Source organism: Acinonyx jubatus, chromosome D2 (genome assembly GCF_027475565.1).
Source record: "Acinonyx jubatus isolate Ajub_Pintada_27869175 chromosome D2, VMU_Ajub_asm_v1.0, whole genome shotgun sequence".
NCBI classification, from domain to species: Eukaryota; Metazoa; Chordata; class Mammalia; order Carnivora; family Felidae; genus Acinonyx; species Acinonyx jubatus.
In genome coordinates this window covers 76,320,465-76,340,457 of record NC_069393.1, presented here as the reverse complement: position 1 = coordinate 76,340,457, position 19,993 = coordinate 76,320,465, and the positions used below count along the sequence as shown (strand labels likewise).

Here is a 19,993-nt window from a genome sequence, read left to right as displayed (position 1 = left end):
CATCACCTTACCATCTCCAAAGGCCACATTCCGCAGCCTCGTGGGGCCGTTTCTAACCGAGCACTTACTGCCAGCTGGGCTGGTGCCTCTCTCTCCGCCCCCCCTGCCCCAGCCCCCAACTCTGGACAGGGATCCGTGGGCCCAGAGGACCAAACGTGTCAACACGTTTGGCACCCCAGCGCTCACACACTCTCACCTTAAACCAACAGACCAAAGGAAATGGTCTCATCCACAGGGGGCATAGATTTACATCTTCTGGGTACCCGAACAATAATCTATTGCACTTAACAGTGTTTATTCTGGCAAAGGTCTCCATTTTAAGCAGGCTAACGAGATCTAAATGGAGCATTATTGGTCTTCATGTGGCATTTCACTGGCAGCCGTGGGCCACTCAGAGCAAGTCCAGGAGAATTCAGCACTTTCCAAACCTGCCTATCGTAAGACACATCAAGACACCCGTTAAAACCCCAGCCTCCCGGCTCCAACCTGAAGCAGCAGCTTGGCACAGCTGGAGTGCGGGCTCCGAACCCCCACTTCCACAGGTGCCACGGGCAGCCGTGAGAGGGAAAGTCAGGGGGCTGGGCTGGCTCACCTCACCTGTGCCCTCTCAGGACCTATCCTAGCTCTGAAAACCTCCAGGGGCCACAGTTGAGTATCTGGCCACAGAAATGGTTTGGAGGAGAAGCCTGGATCGGCCTGGATCGATCTCTCTGAGGCCAGCTCTGATCGCCTGTGGGAATTCTGCCTCTGAGAGGTGAGCCGTCGGGGAGGGCAGGAGTGACCACAGAGGCAGCGCGTGTGCCTGGCCAGCAAGAGAGGCAGGAGGCCCATGGGAAGTCGGCTTCTCTTCCAAACCCAGTGGATCTTCAGATTCCCACGGAGACCCTGCTGGGCCCTGAGGACCACCACCCCGGCCCCACCAACCCAGTGGGGCTGTGCCCGCTATTTCCTGGACGCGTGCACTGATCACACACAACCTCCCTTCAGATGCCAAAGGCCGAAGAGGGAGTTCTCTCTGAAAACCAGCTTATTGCCACCAGACCCCGCCTTGTGAGCAGCTAGATGAAGTGGCCCTTCTTAGGATGGGAGAGCCCTGCTAGGAGGAGCAAAAGGTGACCTCACCCCACGGGCACCCAGGAGCACTGTGGGGGCACAGTCCCCCTGGAGGGCGGTGTGCAAAGCTGGGATTTGTGCAGCTGGGGGCTGGGTCCCGGCTCTGCCTAGAACGCACCGAATGTCACTTCTCCCCTGCCCCCCCTGCCCCGCCGGGGCTCTCCTCACACAGGGCTGCCTGCCAGGCACGCCCCCGTCTGCCCCTGGCCAGGCTCACCCCCAGGAGGCTGACAGAGGTACCAGCAGGGCTAACAGCTAACAACTAACCTCGCCGTGACTCCGTGACTCCGACAGTGGCCACTCCTGCTCCTTTCAGCCTCTGTGTCCCCAGACTTCCCTCCCACCATCCCTCAAGCGTAACGGTGGGCATGAAACCAGCAGTTCCGGAAAAGTGCTTTCTGTACAAGCGAAAGGAGATAGCATCCAGACACATCGCTAGGATGACGCCACACAACCCAGTTCTGACTCAAGCGGAGTCTGGGCTGACGAGTCCACAGGCACATAAACCCGGGCTCTGCTGCTGATCGGCTGGGTGGCCCTGGCCAAAGTCTCTTAACCCCACTGTGCCTCATTGTCACTGGCCCCGGTACCACCTCCCGGCTGCTACAGAAATTAGAGCTCATGCTTCTGACAGTGGCTGCTGCAAAGAAAATGCTCACAATTGTTACTTGTTGTTCTGTTCTTTTTTTTTTCCTTTGAGAGCGATCAAACAAGGGGGGGAAAGGGATGGAGGGATGGAGGGAAGGAGGGAGGGAGGGAGGGAGAGAGTGAGAGAGAGAGAGACAACATCTTAAGCAGGTTCCATGACCAACACAGAGCCCGACGTGGGGCTCGATCTCACAACCAACATTGTAATCATAACCTGAGCTGAAATCAAGAGTCGAGTGCTTAACCAGAGGAGCGAGCCACCCCGGTGCCCCTGTTCTATTCTTAGCAAAAGTCATCTGTCACAGGGGCACCGGGGTGGCTCAGCTGGTGAAGGGTCCGACTTCTGCTCAGGTCATGATCTCACGGTCTGTGAGTTCGAGTCCTGAATCGGGCCCTCCGCTGTCAGCATAGAGCTCTTTTGTGATCTTCTGTCTCCCTCTCTCTCTGCCTCTCCCCACTCCTCAAAAATAAATAAATATTTTTTAAAAGGCATCTATAACAGGAAAACATATATGGAGCCCAGCTTATACTCATCCCAGTAGAGAGCGAGCCACCTGCCCGGGTGTGTGGGGCCCACGAGCATCCTGAGATACTCTTGTGACTCACTGGGCCGTCAGGGGCCACTGTGCTGGACACTGAGTGCAGTCAGGTCCCCTGACGAGGTCATTAAGGGAAGTCAGTGTGAGTCCGGAGGCTCAGGGCCCCTCCAGGTTCTCGGTATGCCCACCCTCCTCCCGTTTGTGACTCCTCTGAGCCTCGGCTGTAAATCAGGTCTTCTTGTGAGGCTGAAAAGGGAGAACCATAGAAGCACCTAGCACAGGGAATAGCAGCACCGGGACGTGGCAGCCGGGGGGCCCCCAACTCTTGCACATGCCACAGTGACACCCACTCCCTGTGCCCCTGCCCCAGGCTGGGCTCCCAGATGCCTTCCTATCTCTCTGCGGGGACACCCCTGCAGAGCAACCTCAGGGGAGAAGAAGGCAAGTGACAGTGAGTATGGAGACATGGTCCCCTGTGGGGACAGAAGCCACTAGGTGTGCTGAGTTCCTTTCTGAGTCAATCTGAAGATGGTGGCCACGAACCACTGTGTGGAACACAACCACTGCCTTGGCAAAGGCCACACGTTCCATGGGGCAGAGGGGAAAGACCCAGGGCACGCAGGGCAGTGTCTCCAGTCACCTCCAAGCCCCAGTGTGGGCCTTCCCGGCGCTGGGCAGTCTCCCAGCGAGGGTAAGGAAACAGGCTTTATCCCGGAGGGGAGCAGTGTTCCCGAAGGGAGGACAACCACGGGAGGAGTCCACCTCTGGTATCATGGAAGTGCTTCCTTCACTGGCCATCTGCCTGCTGCTCACCTCACAACTGCTTGCCCATCCCCTGCCTCGGGGTACTTAAATGCACCAGCTCAGTCCACCGGCGGAGAGCAGCCCTGTCCCCAAACGGAAGGGAGTCAAGAGGTCTGGGTTCCGATCCCAGAGCCCCTCGTGTGCTGTGAGATGGAAGGCGTGGTCTGGAAGCCCCGCATCTCACTGGGGAAGCAGGTGGTTGTTACCAGACGCGCAGAGATGCTGTGAGCGCAGGGGATGAGTCTCGGCTGAGTGGGAGATGAAACGCACAAAGGACCCAGCATTGGCCCAGCACACGGTGGACGCTTAAGCAGGTGCTATTACTTAATTATGGGGCATTCACTTATGTCCCTCGTTGACCGGCTTTGAGCTCTAATAACATGGCCAACATACAGCAGCCACGCGCTGCAATCTCAGAACCAGGGAAGGTCAGAAAGGGAAGGAGGTTCTTCCGGACGAGAAAACTGGGCTCAGACAAGCTTCATTCCGGCCCGGCCCCAAAGAGGGCCAGATACAGGTGAGCACACAGTATCTCCCAATCTTCTGTCCCAGGGGGCACAAACAGCTGGCAGGACCCAGGGTAAGGTAGCTGACTGTTTTGTACAATGTGGATTTCCAGGAGCGCAAATCATGTCTTTATTCACAGCCGAGGGTCTGGTCTATTATTTCATGTGGCTCTTCCGGCCCCTTTAGCAATATCCCAGGCACTCTGCAGAGGCAAACCAAACAATAGACATCCCCCCTCTGCCCTTTCTTTCCTGTGGTTCTCCGAAGGAACGTTTCTCCCCCTCTAGCCACCTCTGAAAGCAGGCACTCCCGCCTTCTCAGGCCTCTGCTGTGCCCCATGCTGTCTGCAGAATGGACAAGCAGACTTTTCTAATAACTGAAGGAAATCAAATGGATCTCTGTACAGCCCAAGCCAGGGGGGGCGTTAAGCAGTCACAATCCCAACCGTAAGAGTCCGTATTGTGTAATCCACATATATTTAGCTCCGCTGGAATTTTCTGAGAAGGAGAAGCGTAAAGTCCCTGTTCAAAGACTCCAACTGGTGGAATCAAAAGTTCCGTGGGGCTGTGACTCGTGGCAATTACCAGCTCCAACCCCTTCCGGGTGGGGGTTATCTCTTAATCCCCTACAATGTTCATTCTTTCAGAAACTGGCGTCTCAGAAAGAGGCGGGTGCTGTGTGTGTGTGAGTTTGTTTTTAAGGATGCAGACTGTTCTTTGCTTTGTTGAAAAGCAAGCCAGGCAGCAGGAACAAGGGCAGGCCGAAGAAAGAAAAGAAGCAGCAAACCATCCCCAGACGCAGCGAGGATACGTGGCTGGAAATTCTGGAAGGTGCACGGTTGCTCACAGCAATGGCCTTCCCTGGTCACTCCCTGGTGCGTGGGGATGGTCTGTGCACTGCAATACAACATCATTTTCTGCCCAATTCTTTCCTAAAGTGCCCCACACATTATGGGCATGACTTGTACCCACACAAAAAAAGAATAGTTTATTCCTATGCACACGTTTGACCTAGGAATTATAATCTATTTGTCATCCATGATTAGTTTTTACAATATTATAGGAAGAGAATTTTTATATGCTTTCCAGTATGGAAGAAAAAATGGTAATGCTTAAGACTCAGCAGGCCTGGCTCCTTCTCCACCTCAAAATCAAATAAATTACAAGAATTCCCCTTTTCGGGTCCAGCACCTAGAACTAGCCATACAGAATCAGACGCTACTAACTGATGAGCTGTCCAAGACGGGAGAATCTGAAAACTGCACTTGCCAGACAGCAGCAAAGACATCTGCCCTCCCTAAAAATGGTCCTAACCCTTTCCCCCCAGGGCAAGGGAGTGTATTTGCTTGCGGATCAGCCCTGGAGTGTCAACCCTTTCTAAAGTAAGGGTCTGTTTGAACCCAGGCAGGTATAAAGAACTCTACCCATTTCTTTGTAAAACCAACATCAAGATCAAAATGTCATTTTATTTTACAGTTCACCTGGTTCCTGGCCAGGGCAAGAGTATGAACGGAGGCCTGGCCATCAGCCTGTTCCTTCTCCACTCACCCAAGCCCCATCCCTCACCTGGGGTGGCCTTGAGCACAGGTATGTGGACACCCCACCTGCAGGCCCCAAGCCCATCCTTGGTTCCTCCTTGGCGGAGAGATACAAACATGGGTACAGTCAGCCCTGGGAAGATGGGCCATGAGAAGGGGACTAGGCGGGCCCAGGAAGTGGCTGCCCCCAGGTATCCACAATGTGGTGTAAGGGGAGGTTGGCCATGCAGCCCCACCACATAGCAAGGGCTGTGGCTGGAAAGCCAGAGTGAGGCCGTCTAAAATACAGGGCCCAAAGCAGATAGGTAGTCCAGGTTTTGGGACGGTACCACCTGGCCCCCTGACCAGCCTGCTGGGCCATTTCTGGAACCACCTGACTCCTGACCAGCCTGTAGAATCGGTTCTGGGACCACTTGGCCCACTGACCAGGCTAGGGGGCCATACTTCTGGGACCACTTGGCCCCTGACCAGCCTGTGGGGCCATTTCTGGCAGTCCCCATCTCCTTCCAGGTCTCGGGTTAAACCTTCAGGCTGGAGGTGGTCCCACCCCTGCAGTATAACTGGAGGATGTATGCGGAGAGCACCAGCTAGGTGGGCAGGCTGGGGAATGAGCTCTGTCGTCCCCCCCGCCCCCACCACCTCTAGGAACCACATCTGAAAGGCATGGAAAGGTCTATGTTTGAAGTCACACTAGGGAAGAAAGTGATATGAAATCAGGTAACTTGTGATTAACGAGGAATAATGAACCATCCACAAGCGGGTTTGGCTATCTATGGCTTTCTCTTTTTTCCCATTTACCGCTTATCTCTATTCCCAAGCCCATGGGGGCTATGGTCTTTAATAAAAATGCAGGTTCATGCGGGCTGTCCAGACAGAACCAGTGTTCTTACAGGGCCCAAGGGCCACATACTAGAACCCAAGATAGAATCCCAAACAGAAACCTCCCAGACCCGCTTGGCCCATCAAATCCAATTCTGGACGCCAGGTGGTTTCTCCACAGGCCTCCCCCATACATATAATCCACTATATCTGCTCACTCTCAGTTTTCATTCACAAAACACAGCCCAGAGCAGGAGGCCCCAGAGGCTGGGAGTGTCTAAAGAGCCCCAGTGATGGCCCCCTGGAGTGGGTGCCCTCCTCCAGCTGCCCCAGCCCAGGGCTGCCCCCAAACTCCCCCGGGGAGCACCTGACCTTGGTTACCTGGTTCTTCCACAGGAGGCTGTGTGCTGATCTCAGGTTCTGGAGTGACTTCGGGGGGCGGTGGAGGTGGGGCTGGTGGGGCTTTCACAGGAGTCGTCGACTCAGGGGTCTCGAATGCTTCTTCAGAGTCAGAACTCCTGATGGAGAGAAGAGAGGAGAAACTCAAGGTTAGGTGGGGGCCAGGGCTGAGTCTGCTCTGAGGGGCCAGGGGTCAGTGCTGCTGAGGATGTGCGGCACTTTGACCCCCCACCCGGCACTGCTAGAATCAGGCTCACCCAATTCTACTGTTCCAGGACAGACGTGAGCAAAATCATTTCCCCTCATGATTCCCAAGAGGGAATCTCATTATCACCAGCTTTGTGCCCAAATGATATATGCTTTGAAACTTAGCTCTAAGAAAAATTCCTATTTCTGGCCTTAGTGGCAAATACAAACACAGGGGAATCTTTTGGTCAACCCTGACACCAATTCACTCAAACTGATATTCCCAGGAACACATTTCGATGCCATGATTCCAACACGCTGTAGGATCCCTACTCCACGAAACCAAATCTCATATGGCCTTTCTCCACCCCGTCATTCTCTCCTGCTGCCCTTCCTTCCCAGAGCTTCTCACAACTTATTATGGATTTATTCACCTTCTAATTGTGTTAATTGTCTCTCTCATCTACTGAGCTTCAAGGCCATGATGGCAGCCAATCTGGTTTCTCACAGCATTTCTGAGCTGAAGCCAAAAGGCAGTGAATAAACATCTGTTGACTGAAAGAAAGAGAGAAATAAAGAAAGAAAGAAAAAGAAAGGAGAGAGGAAGGGAGAAAGAAAGAAAAAGAAAGAAAGGAGGGAGGGAGAGAGGGAGGAAGGAAGGAAGAAAAGAAAGAAAAAAAGAAAGAGAGGGAGGGACAAAGAAAGAAAGAGAAAAGAAAGGAGGAAGGGAGGGAGGAAGGAAGAAAAGAAAGAAAGAAAGAAAGAAAGAGAAAAGAAAGGAGGGAGGGAGGGAGGGAGGGAGGGAGGAAGGAAGAATAGAAAGAAAGAAAGAAAGAAAGAAAGAAAGAAAGAAAGAAAGAAAAAGGAAGGAGGGAGGGAGAAAGAAAGAGAAAAAAGGAGGGAGGGAGGGAGGAAGGAAGGAAGAAAAGAAAGAAAAAAGAAAGAAAGAAAGGAAGAAGGGAGAAAGAAAGAGAAAGAAAGGAGGGAGGGAGGGAGGGAGGGAGGAAGAAAGGAAGGAAGGAAAAGAAAGAAAAAGAAAGGAGGGAGGGAGGAAGGAAGAAAGAGAAAGAAAGAAAGGAGGGGGGAGGGGGAGGAAGGAAGGAAGAAAGAAAAAGAAAGGAGGGAAAGAGGTAAAGGGAAAGAAAGAAAGAAAGAAAGGAAGGAAGGAAGGAGGGAGGGAGGAAGGAAGGAAGAAAGAAAAAGAAAGGAGGGAAAGAGGTAAAGGGAAAGAAAGAAACAAAGAAAGAAAGAAAGAAAGAAAGAAAGAAAGAAAGAAAGAAAGAAAGAAAGAAAAGAAAAGAAAAGAAAAGAAAAGAAAGAAGGAAAGCAAGCTAGCTAGCTCACTGGAGGATGTGCCAGCGGGAGACAGAAAACACAGCCTGCTGACCCCAATGATATGATAATGACCCTCACTGCTCAGCAGGATGGTCTCACCCAGAGAACTGGCCCAAAATTCCACCCAGAGGATGCCCCTCCCAGTAATGGGAGGAGGGGGGGAAGGGTGGGGAGCTGCTCAACAAACTAAAGCCTTGTCCTGGGCTCCAGAAAACCCAGAGTAGATGGCCCTTCTTCATCACGCCCCTTCTCCCAGGGCTCCATTTTAAGCCAGAAAGAATGAGGCCTCCCCAGATGGTGGAGCCAGGCATGTGCCCTGAGGCCCTTGCTCAAGATGCCCAATGGTCCACGGTCCTGGCCCAAGCTTGCTCTGAGGATGCCAGTGCCCAAGAAGCAGAGCGTCACCTGGGCTGATGCCCATCTCAAGATCTTTTAAATACACCAAAAGGCCACTTACTCATTTGCAACAAGAAAGGTAATTATCAAGAGGGCAGCTACTTAAGTTCCGGGCTGACACAGTGGCCCAGCGGGTCAATCTGGGTGAAGACGTGGAATCGGAGGGTGACGGACCAGGTTAGCATCGGAGCACGAGGTGCTCACACTGCTGAGCTCTGCAAGGGTCAGAGGACTAGTGACCTCGGCAGAGGGCAGCCTCTTCCAACGACTGTCTTGCCAGCGGGCAGAGAGAGCCAGGAACCAAGCCAATCCCTCCACCGTCTGCCGGCACAGGGAAAAAGAGCCATTTGGTGAGTTCTCCTTCAGAAAAATCTACATTGATGTTTTTACAACTCGTTAGTGGCTCATTTTGTCAGTGCCAAAGACCCCCCTCCCCCATCCCCAAGAACCCTGGCTCCTCCAGCAAAGCCACAAAGCCCTCAGGGGACCCAAAGAGATGAACAGAAACATCGGATCTGCTTTTGATGAGATCCAACGAGCTGAAGCCTGCACACTATCAAATTTCCTGAGTAAAGACTTACTCCACACAAACAGGATGGGGGCCATGCGGACCTTTTACAAACACACATTAATATTTAAAGGCCTTCGCTTTTGTGTAGGGAAGTGAAGATACACGCTTGGACAACGACAGATCGAGGTACCTGAGCTTTGCAGAGTCTGCTGACGGGCAAGAAAAACACAAGGAAGTTACACAATGGAATATCAAAGAGGAATAAGAGTCTGGATCACCCTGGGGGGTCCTGGAAGTCACCCTGCCCCCCAGCACGGAATGTGGCAGGGGCAACACTGACAAGACACACAAAGCCAACTTGCCTCTTTGCAGAACTTCCTTGGAGGGCCATCAGACTGGAGTCTCCACGGCTAGTCACTGCTGTCCACATCCACTGGGCCCATTCCACCAGGGGCCACATCCGCCAGGAGGCCAAAGCCATCTTGGCTGAAGGACGGCCTCTGTCCCCTAAATGCCCACCCCTGATTCCCTTGCCGTTGTCTCTGGGATCTTAATCTGCCCAAGATGTCAGGAAGAAGTTAGCAGCACCGCCAGTCACGGATGCTGCGAGCTTCTCCAAAGTGCAGCAGAGACAGGGGGCGAGAGGCTGAGAGCTCTTCCCCTGGCTTCTGCAACCCTGGGCCCCAGCGATGTGCGGCTTTAGAGATGTGCGGCTTTAGAGCGCAGAGGGCCCCTGCTCTTCCCTAACAACACAGGCAAGCAACAGGGAGGGCCGGATACTCTTGGGCTCAAGCTGCTGAATTCCAATGAGGTCTCTCCTGCTGCAGCTGCCCGGATGGCCGGAACACCTGCTCAGAAGGAACCCCCATTCACCACTGCCCAGTGAGGGAGGCAGAGGGCACATGGAGCCCCTTTGTGATTCCCTGCCTGTTTACCATGAACCATTTCTGCATCACAACACCACGGGGCGACCGACTGGAGCACCACAAGAATGGCATTCACTTCCGGTGATGCCTGTGTTATTTTCACATTTCCGTACCCTCTCCCAGGAGCAGAGAGCAAGTTAATTAGAGGAGGCGGATGGCAGCTTTTTTAATTAGCTCTTTTTTCCCTGTTCAGTTTCCCAGAGGGCTCAGAAACATTTCCAAGAGCAGGGATTTCTGCAGTCCACCCACAAAGAGCCTGTACACAAAAATAAAGCAGCACTTTGGAGCCCCAATGCATAAAAGCAGTTCCCATCGGCTGTTTGATTTTTTTTACTAGAAAAAACTAAAGTACGATAAATTCTTCGGTTAAGGCTCCACAGACTTTCAAAATGAAAGAAAAGGAAATTAACTTAATGCTGCAAAGATGCATCAGAAAGAACGTGCCACTCCAGTCTGCCAAAACGTCTCTAAATTATACGAAAATGTATTTACCAGGATATGCATATGCTATGTTCACCATATAAGTCAATATGCAAATACATGCAAATAAACCGAGAGAATGTCTTTCCATAGTGTAAAAGGTAGCTCTTAATGTCCAGGCATGAAATATGGCCCAGCACGAAAACCTTGGTAATAGTTGAACATGGTAATAGTGAACATAAAAGTTCACATGCTGAACTTTTTGTAATGTGTCAGGTCACGGGTTAGGTCCATTTGTGCATTTCTCTGTAATCTTCAAAAATATCCTGCCTGGCGGTGAGCAAGCCCAATTTACAGATGGCATTACTATGGGAAGCAAAGTACTTTGCCCTTGGCCATCTAGTTAGTAAGCTACGGAAGTTGGGCTCAAATCTAGAACCGTCTGCCTATAAAATCTGTGTTCTTTTCCCTGTCTCAGTGGCTCCCAAATATTTTCAACAGTAGAACTATTCTTCCAAATGAATCCTATGCATAGACAAAAGTTGCGTTTATTTTATAAGCTCAATTTATACTATATTCTTACTACACAGTCTATCGTTGGGAACAATAAAGCTATTTGACAAACCTGAAAATTTGACACTAGGGGTTGGGGATGCTAATTGCAGCATGAGCTCTGTCTACCGATTTCTCCCCTGGTTGCACATTATCAGGAAAAGTCCTGATGCAACCTGATGAGTGATTACAAACAACACCTGTTTTTTAACAGCTTGCCCTGTATTCTTTAATAAGGCAGACAGGGCAGAAGAGCTACCGAAGAACAAAACTAAATTAATCCATCAGCACAAGGCAATATGCTGGTGGTCTCCAATGCCACCCAGCGTGGTGTGCACAGAAGGGAAGGAAAGATAGAAACGTATAATCCCAAGTACAGAGAGACCGTGCTAGCCAGCGAAACTAAACCTGTCAAGTTCCCCGGGTGTCTGTTTGTAGAGTTTTAAAGTATTTTTTCAAACATTTTATCAGATTTCAGAGAATCTCTCTATAGTTCTGAAGTTCCACTGAGCACAGTTCGAAAATCTCTGCTCCACGCAATGAAGGAATCAGTCCCTCCACAGATAACACGCTGTGTTAAAACAGAGACTTATGCAAACTGTCCCCAAAGCAGGACAGCTGGCAAAGTGTAGAACCCCAGGGCCTGTTGGCCTCTGTTTTTACTTTAAATATTTTCATGTTTTACTTCCATGAACTATAACAACAAAATAGTAAAAGATCAGCACCCACACACCAATTAGTTAATGCAATACAGGTTAGCACAATATAAAATGAAGTTAGTATAATAACACATACATACACATTTACACAAAAGTATGTGTGAATGTCTATGTGTATAAACAAAACACGGGTCTCTCTTAATAAAGAGGAGCTACGAATGTAGTTTTTCAGCTTATTAAATGATTATGTTTTGCTCAAGTTGTACTGGAGGTAATTCAAGGGTTTGGGGAAATAAATCTCAAACACCACAGACTGAATCTTCCAACCCTGAAGATGGAAGAAAATTTCCCATTCCAACATGCTTATCACATCCTTTGAAACAGGCAAGGAGGGACGCATGGGTGTGGTGTCTGACTCTTGATTTCAGCTCAGGTCATGATCTCATGGTTTGTGAGTTGGAGCCCCACGTCAGGGTCTGTGCCGACAGCACAGAGCCTGCTTGGGATTCTCTGTGTCTCTCTGCCCCTCCCCTACTTGCATGCGTGCTCTCTGAAAAATAAATAAACTTCAAAAAATAAAATAAAATAAACAGGCAAGGAAACTGAGGCCAGGAGAGCTGCAGTGACTTCCCAAAGTAACCAGCCCTTTCCAGCAAGGACACGACACGACATTCCATAGAACCAGCCTGCTTTTCGTCAATAAGAGACTCCCTCCTAACCTCAGTGCCCGCCCCCCACCTGGAAACCTAAAGTTACCTATACTTACATGTTATCTGATTATCAAGAAACAGTTTGTTCTTTTTTAAAAAAAAATTTTTTTTAATGTTTATTTATTTTTGAGAGAGACAGAGCATGAGTGGGGTTGGGGCAAAAAGAGAGACAGAGACACAGAATCCGAAGCAGGCTCCAGGCTCCGAGCTGTCGGCACAGAGCCCGACATGGGGCTCAAACCCATGAACCGCCAGATCATGACCTGACCCAGAGTCAGAAGCTTAATCGACTGAGCCACCCAGGCGTCCAAGAAACAGTTCATTCTTAAACATTGCTAAAGGCAAGTTCTCCTTCTAGAAAGTTACCTATCTCTATAGCAATTTCTCAGAATTCTTGTGAAAGTGAGCCTGGGGATAGAGGATTTTGTGACCACCCAGCAAGAGTGAATGGTCCCAGCACCAGCACTCTAGAGGGGGGGGGCTTCCTGTGACATAAGCCCCACCCTCTCAGGTTCTGGAAGGGGGGGGCCCACCTGAGCGAGCGGTGCAAGTACCCCCCAGCCTCCCTCCCCCTGACCAAACCCAGGGAGAGGCAACAGTGCTGGCCCAAAGCCCTGCATCCATAGGAGGCTCACGTCCTCCAGCCCCAAAGGCCACCGGCCCTCCCTGAAGTGGGGGAGATCTTCCAGAAACAAAAAACGGAGCTCTCGGCAGATCAGATCACCTCCTTCATCTCTGCATCTAAGAGTCTGATGGATTTGTGAGTGACAGGGTGTTTGTGAGACTGCTCTCCACTAAATTCTATTCATCAAAATATTCCACTTTAGACAGGCTTGTCAAGAAATGCGGTCCTTGCAGGAACAGGAACACGTGTGCATTCTCTCTCTCTCTCTCTCTCTCTCTCTCTCTCTCTCTCACACACACACACACACACACACACACACACACACACACTTCCCTCCTGCCTAAAACAACTTGACTGGTAATTTTTTTGGGCTGACTGAACAGGGTCTTTCACTTTAATGTGCCTATCATGCGTATAGAAAAGGATTTTGTGGGGCGCCTGAGTGGCTCAGTTGGTTAAGCATCTAGCTTCGGCTCGGGTCACGAACTCGTATTTCTTGAGTTCAAGCCGCGTCAGGCTCTGTTCTGACAGCTCAGTCTGGAGCCTGCTTCAGATTCTGTGTCTCCCTCTCTCTCTGCCCCTCCCCCACTTGCACTGGGTGTCTCTCTCTCTCTCAAAAATAAACATTAAAAAAAAAGAAAAGAAAAGGGATTTGCTCTGCAATATCACTCCTTAACATTTAAGTCAAGGGAGAACATTATTTCAACACAACCAAGAGCTAACACCCTTCCTGGACTGTCGGGTGACTGAGTCAGGTGCCATCTTCCATGAACACAGCGCTGGGTCTGGCAAGCCGGGCTGCTGCTAGAATCTTCCAGGCTCACACTCCAGGGAAAATCAAAGCAGGTGACAGCACACTTCTCCCAAGATTCCCAGCACGTAGCGTCTGTGGGGTTTATGAGACAGCTCCCATCTTCGGATACAAGTAGCTGTCACTTGGCTACTTAGGGATACCATCAGGGCTCAAGGGATATTGGCAATCAACACACTGGCCATTTCGAGGTTAGACAGCATCCCCGGCGAGGGAAGTGGCATGGTGAAGGCATAAAAGCACACATAAATAAACAACCCACCCAGATCCCATGGAATAGATGGGGGAGGCAGACAGAATCCCCGGAAAGGCGGTCAGGAGACCCACAAGCAATGAACGTCTACCACGGAATTCCTTCCAGCTATGTCACTCGCCATGAGAAATTTGGGGAAATGGGGGTGCCCGGGTGGCTCAGTCGGTTAAGCGTCCAATTCTTGGTTTTGGCTCAGGTCACGATCCCACGGTTCAAGCCCCGCATTAAAAAAAAAAGAAAGAAAGAAACTCGGGGAAGTGTAATTTGCTAGCAAACTAAGTCTTCTCTTTTATTTCATCACAGCTACCGATTTGGGCATGGAGGGGAAGCTGGAGCTTACGCACGACGTGGGAGGGCCGTCCTGCCAGACCGTCTGTGGACAGAAGTGGGTCCCGGAGGACGCAGGGACTCTGAAAGTCACGCCGATCTGGACTCTATCCTTCCTTCGAGGTGTACACAACCCATAAACTCCAGGGTCAGGGGAGTGTTTCCAGAATGGGGGAGGCTCGGTGCGGCATTGTGCGTGTGTGGGTGCACACACAGGTGCCCAATGGAACATCCCATCCCCACACACTTAGTTTTAAAACGGACTTATGTGCAACGATACCAGGCGCTGAGCAAGAGAGGCTCTCCAGTGGCTGAGCGCCTTCCTGCAGGCGGTGTGAATGCAGGCTGAGTCAGCAGCCCCAGGCTGCGAATTCCACCTGTTTGTAAGCGGATCCTGGAGAGATGCCAGAATGCCAATCGAGTCTCAGGAGAAATAAAGAAAGGAGACTCGGCTACCCTTTAATTCCCTTGCCTTCTGCAATGATATCCCTGACATCTCATCTTTGTAGCTGAACTCTTGGCTTGCGTGGCTTTAGTTGGAATCTTTAAACTCAGATTCTGAAAAACCTAACTGGAAATAAGATATTTATGGAGGCTAGCTAGAAAAAAAAATAGAACACACAGAATTGAGGGAGCCTCTGAGAGGCGCCTGGGTGGCTTAGTCAGTTAAGCATCTGACTCTTGATTTTGGCTCAGGTCATGATCTCATGGTTCGTGGGTTCGAACCCCACATCAGGCTCTGTGTGGACCGTGCACGGTCTGCTTGGGATCCTCTCTCGCCTTCTCTCTCTGCCCTTCCTCTGTTTGCTCTCTCTCTCTCAAAAAATATCATAAACTTAAAAAAAAAGGAGCTTCCAATAGATCATCACCAAGAAGCCTTCTCTTTTCTCTAGGAACAACTCTAGACCATCCTACCTAGTCAGACCGTTAACAAGCAAACAGTATCTCACCCAGGTGAGACACAACCAGCACCCAAGTAAACACATAAATATCTCTGTTCAACCAACCGCGCTGAAAATCCTGTATGGTACTCAGCGGAAAGCTCTTCTGGTCTTGTCCAAAAACATACTTTTCCTTCTTTTATATACTATCCTAACGGGTTTGCACTATGATTCAATGTGCGTGTGTAAATGTCCCCCAAATTCACGTTGAAACCTAATTTCCAATGGGGTTAGAACAGGAGTAGGGCCCTCTTAGAAAAAAAAACCCCAGAGAACTGCCTTGTCCCCTTCGGCCATGTGACTTCACGGTAAGAACACGACCATCTATGAACAAGGAATCAGGCTCTTGCCAGTCACCAAATCTGTTGGGGCCTTGATTTTGAATTTCCCAGCCTCCAGAACTGTGGGGAATAAATGGGTACCGTTAAAGCCATCTCATCTGTGGCACTTTTGAAATTTTTTTTTACCTTTTTATTTATTTTTGAGAGACAGAGAACGAGCAAGGGAGGTGAAGAGAGAGAGGGAGACACAGAATCCAAAGCAGGCTCCAGGCTCCGAGCTGTCAGCACAGAGCCCGACGCGGGGCTCGAACCCACGAACCACGAGATCACGACCTGAGCCGAAGTCGGGTGCTTCACCGACTGAGCCACCCAGGGGCCCCATGTGGCACTTTTGTTATATCAGCCTTAACTGACGAAGACAGTTTGGTACCTAGTTTCTGAAACCAAAGCAAGTCAGAGGGGCAGAGAAGATAGGTGCACAGAGAGCATCTATCAAGACTGAGTGATCCATGACATAGAAAAACCATGAAACAAGATGCAAGTACTCAGAAGGAACTGTAATGTCTGGTCAGCCCCTAGGGTTTCCCTAGCACCTGGCAGGTAACAGCCCCTCCCTCAGCACCCCATACTGATGACGCGGGCATGGTGGGTTCACACGTACCGTCAGGAGAGCTCCAAGTAATAAGTAGGAAAAACAGCAAATTAAGGAATTGCATATAGTAGGAGCTGATCTGGGACATATGTATAAACACAAAGAAGTATACATAAACACATAGGCCCACTTACATAACACATATATACCTATGTAGAGACAGAAATATATGCACATACAGGCAACATATATGTTGTTTTTGGATTCAGAAAAAGGTATCTCAGCACAAGTATGTGTTTGCCTTGGTAAAAGGGCGGATGCTGGCCTGAAGAGGGCAGAGCCCAACCTCGCTGCTGGGGACACCAGGGGCCTTCCCAGATCTGTTAAGCACGCCCTCCCAAGCCTATCTAGGTCCAAGATGCAAAGAATGGAACGCAGTGGGGGCCCGATTAGCTGGACTATGTCTAGGGAGATGCGGTATAAGGAAAGGAGCCAGCAAGGACTTTGGAAAAAGCGTGGCAGTGGGAACATAGCCTTCCTCTCTGCACAGCCCAGAGCAGACGCACCCACCAGGGACCTGCCCCTTCACGTGCTCCCACACCCAGTGAGAAGCATCTATTCTGTTTTTTTTTTTTTTTTTACTTTATTTTTGAGAGAGAGAGAGAGAGAGAGAGAGAGAGAGCGCGAGCGAGCACAAGTGGAGGAGGGGCAGAGAGAAGGAGACAAAACCTGAAGCAGGCTCCAGGCTCAGAGCCGCCAGCACAGAGCCCGATGTGGGGCTCGAACCCACAAACTGCGAGATCATGACCTGAGCCGAAGTCGGACGCTTAACCGACTGAGCCACCCAAGTGCCCCAAGAAGCACCCATTCTGCCTCCCTGGCTCACCTTCCACACACAAGCATCCTTCTGATTTCAGGGTGGTTTCCCAGGCAGTACCTGGGCACCAGGATGGGGGCGCCTCAACCAAGGACTGCCCACCCCAGCCAATTTTACACTTTGTTCCTCAGCTTCCTCACCCCTCCTCCCATCTGACCCTCACAACAGGTGAGGCATGTGGACACCATTCTATGACAATTTCAGCAGGACTTGTCTGTCACCTCTCCCGAGCCGAGCACCTGGGCAGCCGCGTCAGACACAGCAGCTACCTGCTCACAAGACGCTCACATCCTTCTGGGTCCTGAGGAAGAGAATCCGGAGCCAAAGGGCCCAGTGACTCAAGGAGGCACTCAGAGCCCGGCAGGGGCAGAGCTGAGACGAAAGCACGTGTCTTGTGCCCCTTGTCCGAAACGAAGCAGCTTCCTCTGCATCCCAATGGCTGGTCTGCAACTCAGTCTCCAGTACATTTGGGTGCCGTCGGTTTCCAGGGCATCCTCGGCTCCAGGGTGATGGATCAAACGGGGTTTTGGCATCTAGATCCACAACCTCCCCATGGGGGCAGCCAGCCAGGCCAGCCTGGGTCTCCTGCCCTCTGCCCTCCTCACTCCTGCCCCCCTGTTCCTCAGCCACACCTTAACCTGTCCCCTCATTTGGCCATCGAGTGCGCATCCAAGAGGCCCCAGCCCTGCCCTCCTGACTATAACCGTTTGAGTTCCTACAATCTACTTTGGGTAACAGGGGAGGTTGTGGGCCACCCAGACCCCTGGGGTTGGCCACATGCCCTCTGCAGGGCGGTTGGGTCAGCCCCTGAATTCTGCTGCCTGTACTGATTCACATCTTGGACCAAAGGCCATAGCATCATGGGGTCAAGGGAGACTCAAGTGCTGATTAAGCTCAAAGCAGAGTCTTTCAAAGGGGCCAAGATTTCCACTCAGCAGAGCAAGGGTGGCTCCGGCCTCAGCATTCCCGGCTCCTCAGTTCTTCATGTCTAAAGCAGCCTCACCTAAGTCTCTGTCTGTCTGTCTCCGTGTCTATCTCTGTGTGCCTCTGTCTCAGACTCTGAATCCGGCTGGGCCTCCATCTGCTCTGGAGTCGCTGTCTCAGGAGTTGCCTCTCTCTCCTCTGCCCTCCCCTCCCCCTGTGTGAGCGTGTGAGTGACTGTGGGTGTGTGTGTGAGCATGTATGCACATGCCCCCACCTCTTACCTCCCCGTTTCCCTCCCCGTTTCTAGTCAAAAGGAGGAAAAGCATATTTGGAGGCTGTCCTGCTTATCTGAATCATGCCCTTTCTATCAACAATTAAAGCTTATGTGTTTTGACTTTGTAATTCATCATTTAAAATTTTGCCTTTAGAGTGGTCTTTTAAAGCCTTGCAAGTTATTATTAACGATAGCAACGGAGGGGTGCCCGGGTGGCTCAGTCGGTTAAGTATCTGTTGTTTTTGGCTCAGCCCATGATCTTGCAGTTCATGGGTTTCAGCCCCACATCAGGCTCTGAGCCTGATGCAGAGCCTGCTTGGGATTCCCTCTCGCCTTCTCTCCCTGCCTCTCTCCCACTTCTCCCCACCCACCCCCTGCAAAAAAAAAAAAAAACAAAACCAAAAAAAAAAACCTTAGGAAAAAAAAAGCATGATGCTTCTTTAAAAAAAAATAAAATAATAGCAATGGACAAAGGATTTGAGGGCTTTTGCTGCATTGGACATTAACATCCCTAGAGTCCTCTCTTCCTAATGTTTCAGCGTAAATTCGTTACTGAGTCACACCAAGGTTGCTTTTAACAAATACATACAGTTGACCCCATGAACAATGCTGGGGTTAGGGGCACTGACCCCCACATGCAATCAAAATCCAAGTATAACTTTTGACTCTCCAAAAACTTGACCACTAATAGCCTACTGTTGACCAGGAGGTTTACTGGTAACATAAACAGCTGGTTATCACATGTTTTGTATGTTGTATGTTTTACATGCCATATTCTTACAGGAAAGTAAACCAGAGGAAAGAAAATATTAAGTAAATCATAAAGAAGAGAAGATATGTTTATAGCACCAAACTGCATCAAACAACAACAACAACAACAACCACAACAACCACCACCACCACATGTGTATGGGGCCACACAGCACAAACCCGTGTTGTTCTAGGATCAGCTCTACGCACCGTACGGGTAGATTTCAACCACTTTGTTAAGCCCTGAGCAGCCCAGAAAGCCTTGTGAGCTCCTTGTGAGATCCAAGCAGCTGGGATTATAAATCACAGCATCACACCCTCCTGCTGAGACCGCTGACTTTGAGCCAGCCTCCGGAGACCCTGAAGCTTTGCTAACTTAAGAGAACTAAACCCAGACAGGGTTTAGTTATTGTTAGATTTCATTTACCTAAAAATCAGTAATTCTCTGGGCCCTGCCTGGAGGTGATATTCAACCAATACCCCCCACAGCCTCTCTCCATGAATCACAAAGACAAACTCTCCCTAAAAATTCTTCCCCGGCTCTGCTAAACAAATGGCAATGTGCAGTCCACCCTGAGTCTCAACCACGATGTTGCAACTAGAAACAAAATGTATGAACCTGGCCTTGGGATGGCTGTAGTACTTTAGTAAAGCCCAACGTTTAGAAAGTTTTAAAAACCCTTTTTCTATCAATGTCTGCAAACAGTGCTTTTGTACAATAAAGAAGGAGCACTTAAATCTTTTGTCCCTTCCTTCCAATCGCTTTACAGAACCAAAAGGAAAATAATGGCTTGTAAATAGCATGCCAGTTGCAGAGAAGTATTGTTCAACGCCTTGCAAACATGCATTCCTGAGGCATTGCCTGCATCAGGATATTTTTCACGCCATTCTCTCATATGTAATGCAGCAACAATGCTCAGTCTTTGACATGCTATTAAAGAAATTCTGAACAGATAAAGTCTGAAGTAGAGTATGCTCTTCATATATAATATCTAAATTATCTGAATCCGTTAATTTTGTAGAAGACAGCACAATATTTACAAAATATAAAAATGAGCATTTACAGATCTGGCTCCAAAACCTCATGCTCTGCCACTTGTGAGGGGGGCAACTTCGGACAGGTTCCTTCACACAACCTTGACCATGGGCCCAGCTCCTCCTCTATCCAGTGGGAGTACCACCGGCCACACAAGGTTGCTATGAGAAGTGACTCTGTACTCACACAATGCCAGGCATCTAGAAAGCGTTCACTCTCTCCGGTCCTTAATGTGTTAAAA

At 50.1% G+C, this 19,993-nt stretch overlaps 1 protein-coding gene across 23 annotated transcripts in view; it reads right to left on the bottom strand.

Annotated features, from left to right (window-relative positions):
• Nucleotides 1-19,993, bottom strand: part of TACC2 (transforming acidic coiled-coil containing protein 2) — a 210,728-nt gene that overhangs the window by 44,192 nt on the left and 146,543 nt on the right. For 15 of the 23 annotated variants that reach the window (XM_053207328.1, XM_027063276.2, XM_027063278.2 and 12 more), the window contains one exon: nt 6,340-6,485. In XM_053207328.1, coding sequence (XP_053063303.1) covers nt 6,340-6,485 — 146 coding nt within the window. The remainder of the gene's footprint in view (nt 1-6,339; nt 6,486-19,993) is intronic. The other 8 variants (XM_053207320.1, XM_027063279.2, XM_027063285.2 and 5 more) reach the window with 1 other exon arrangement.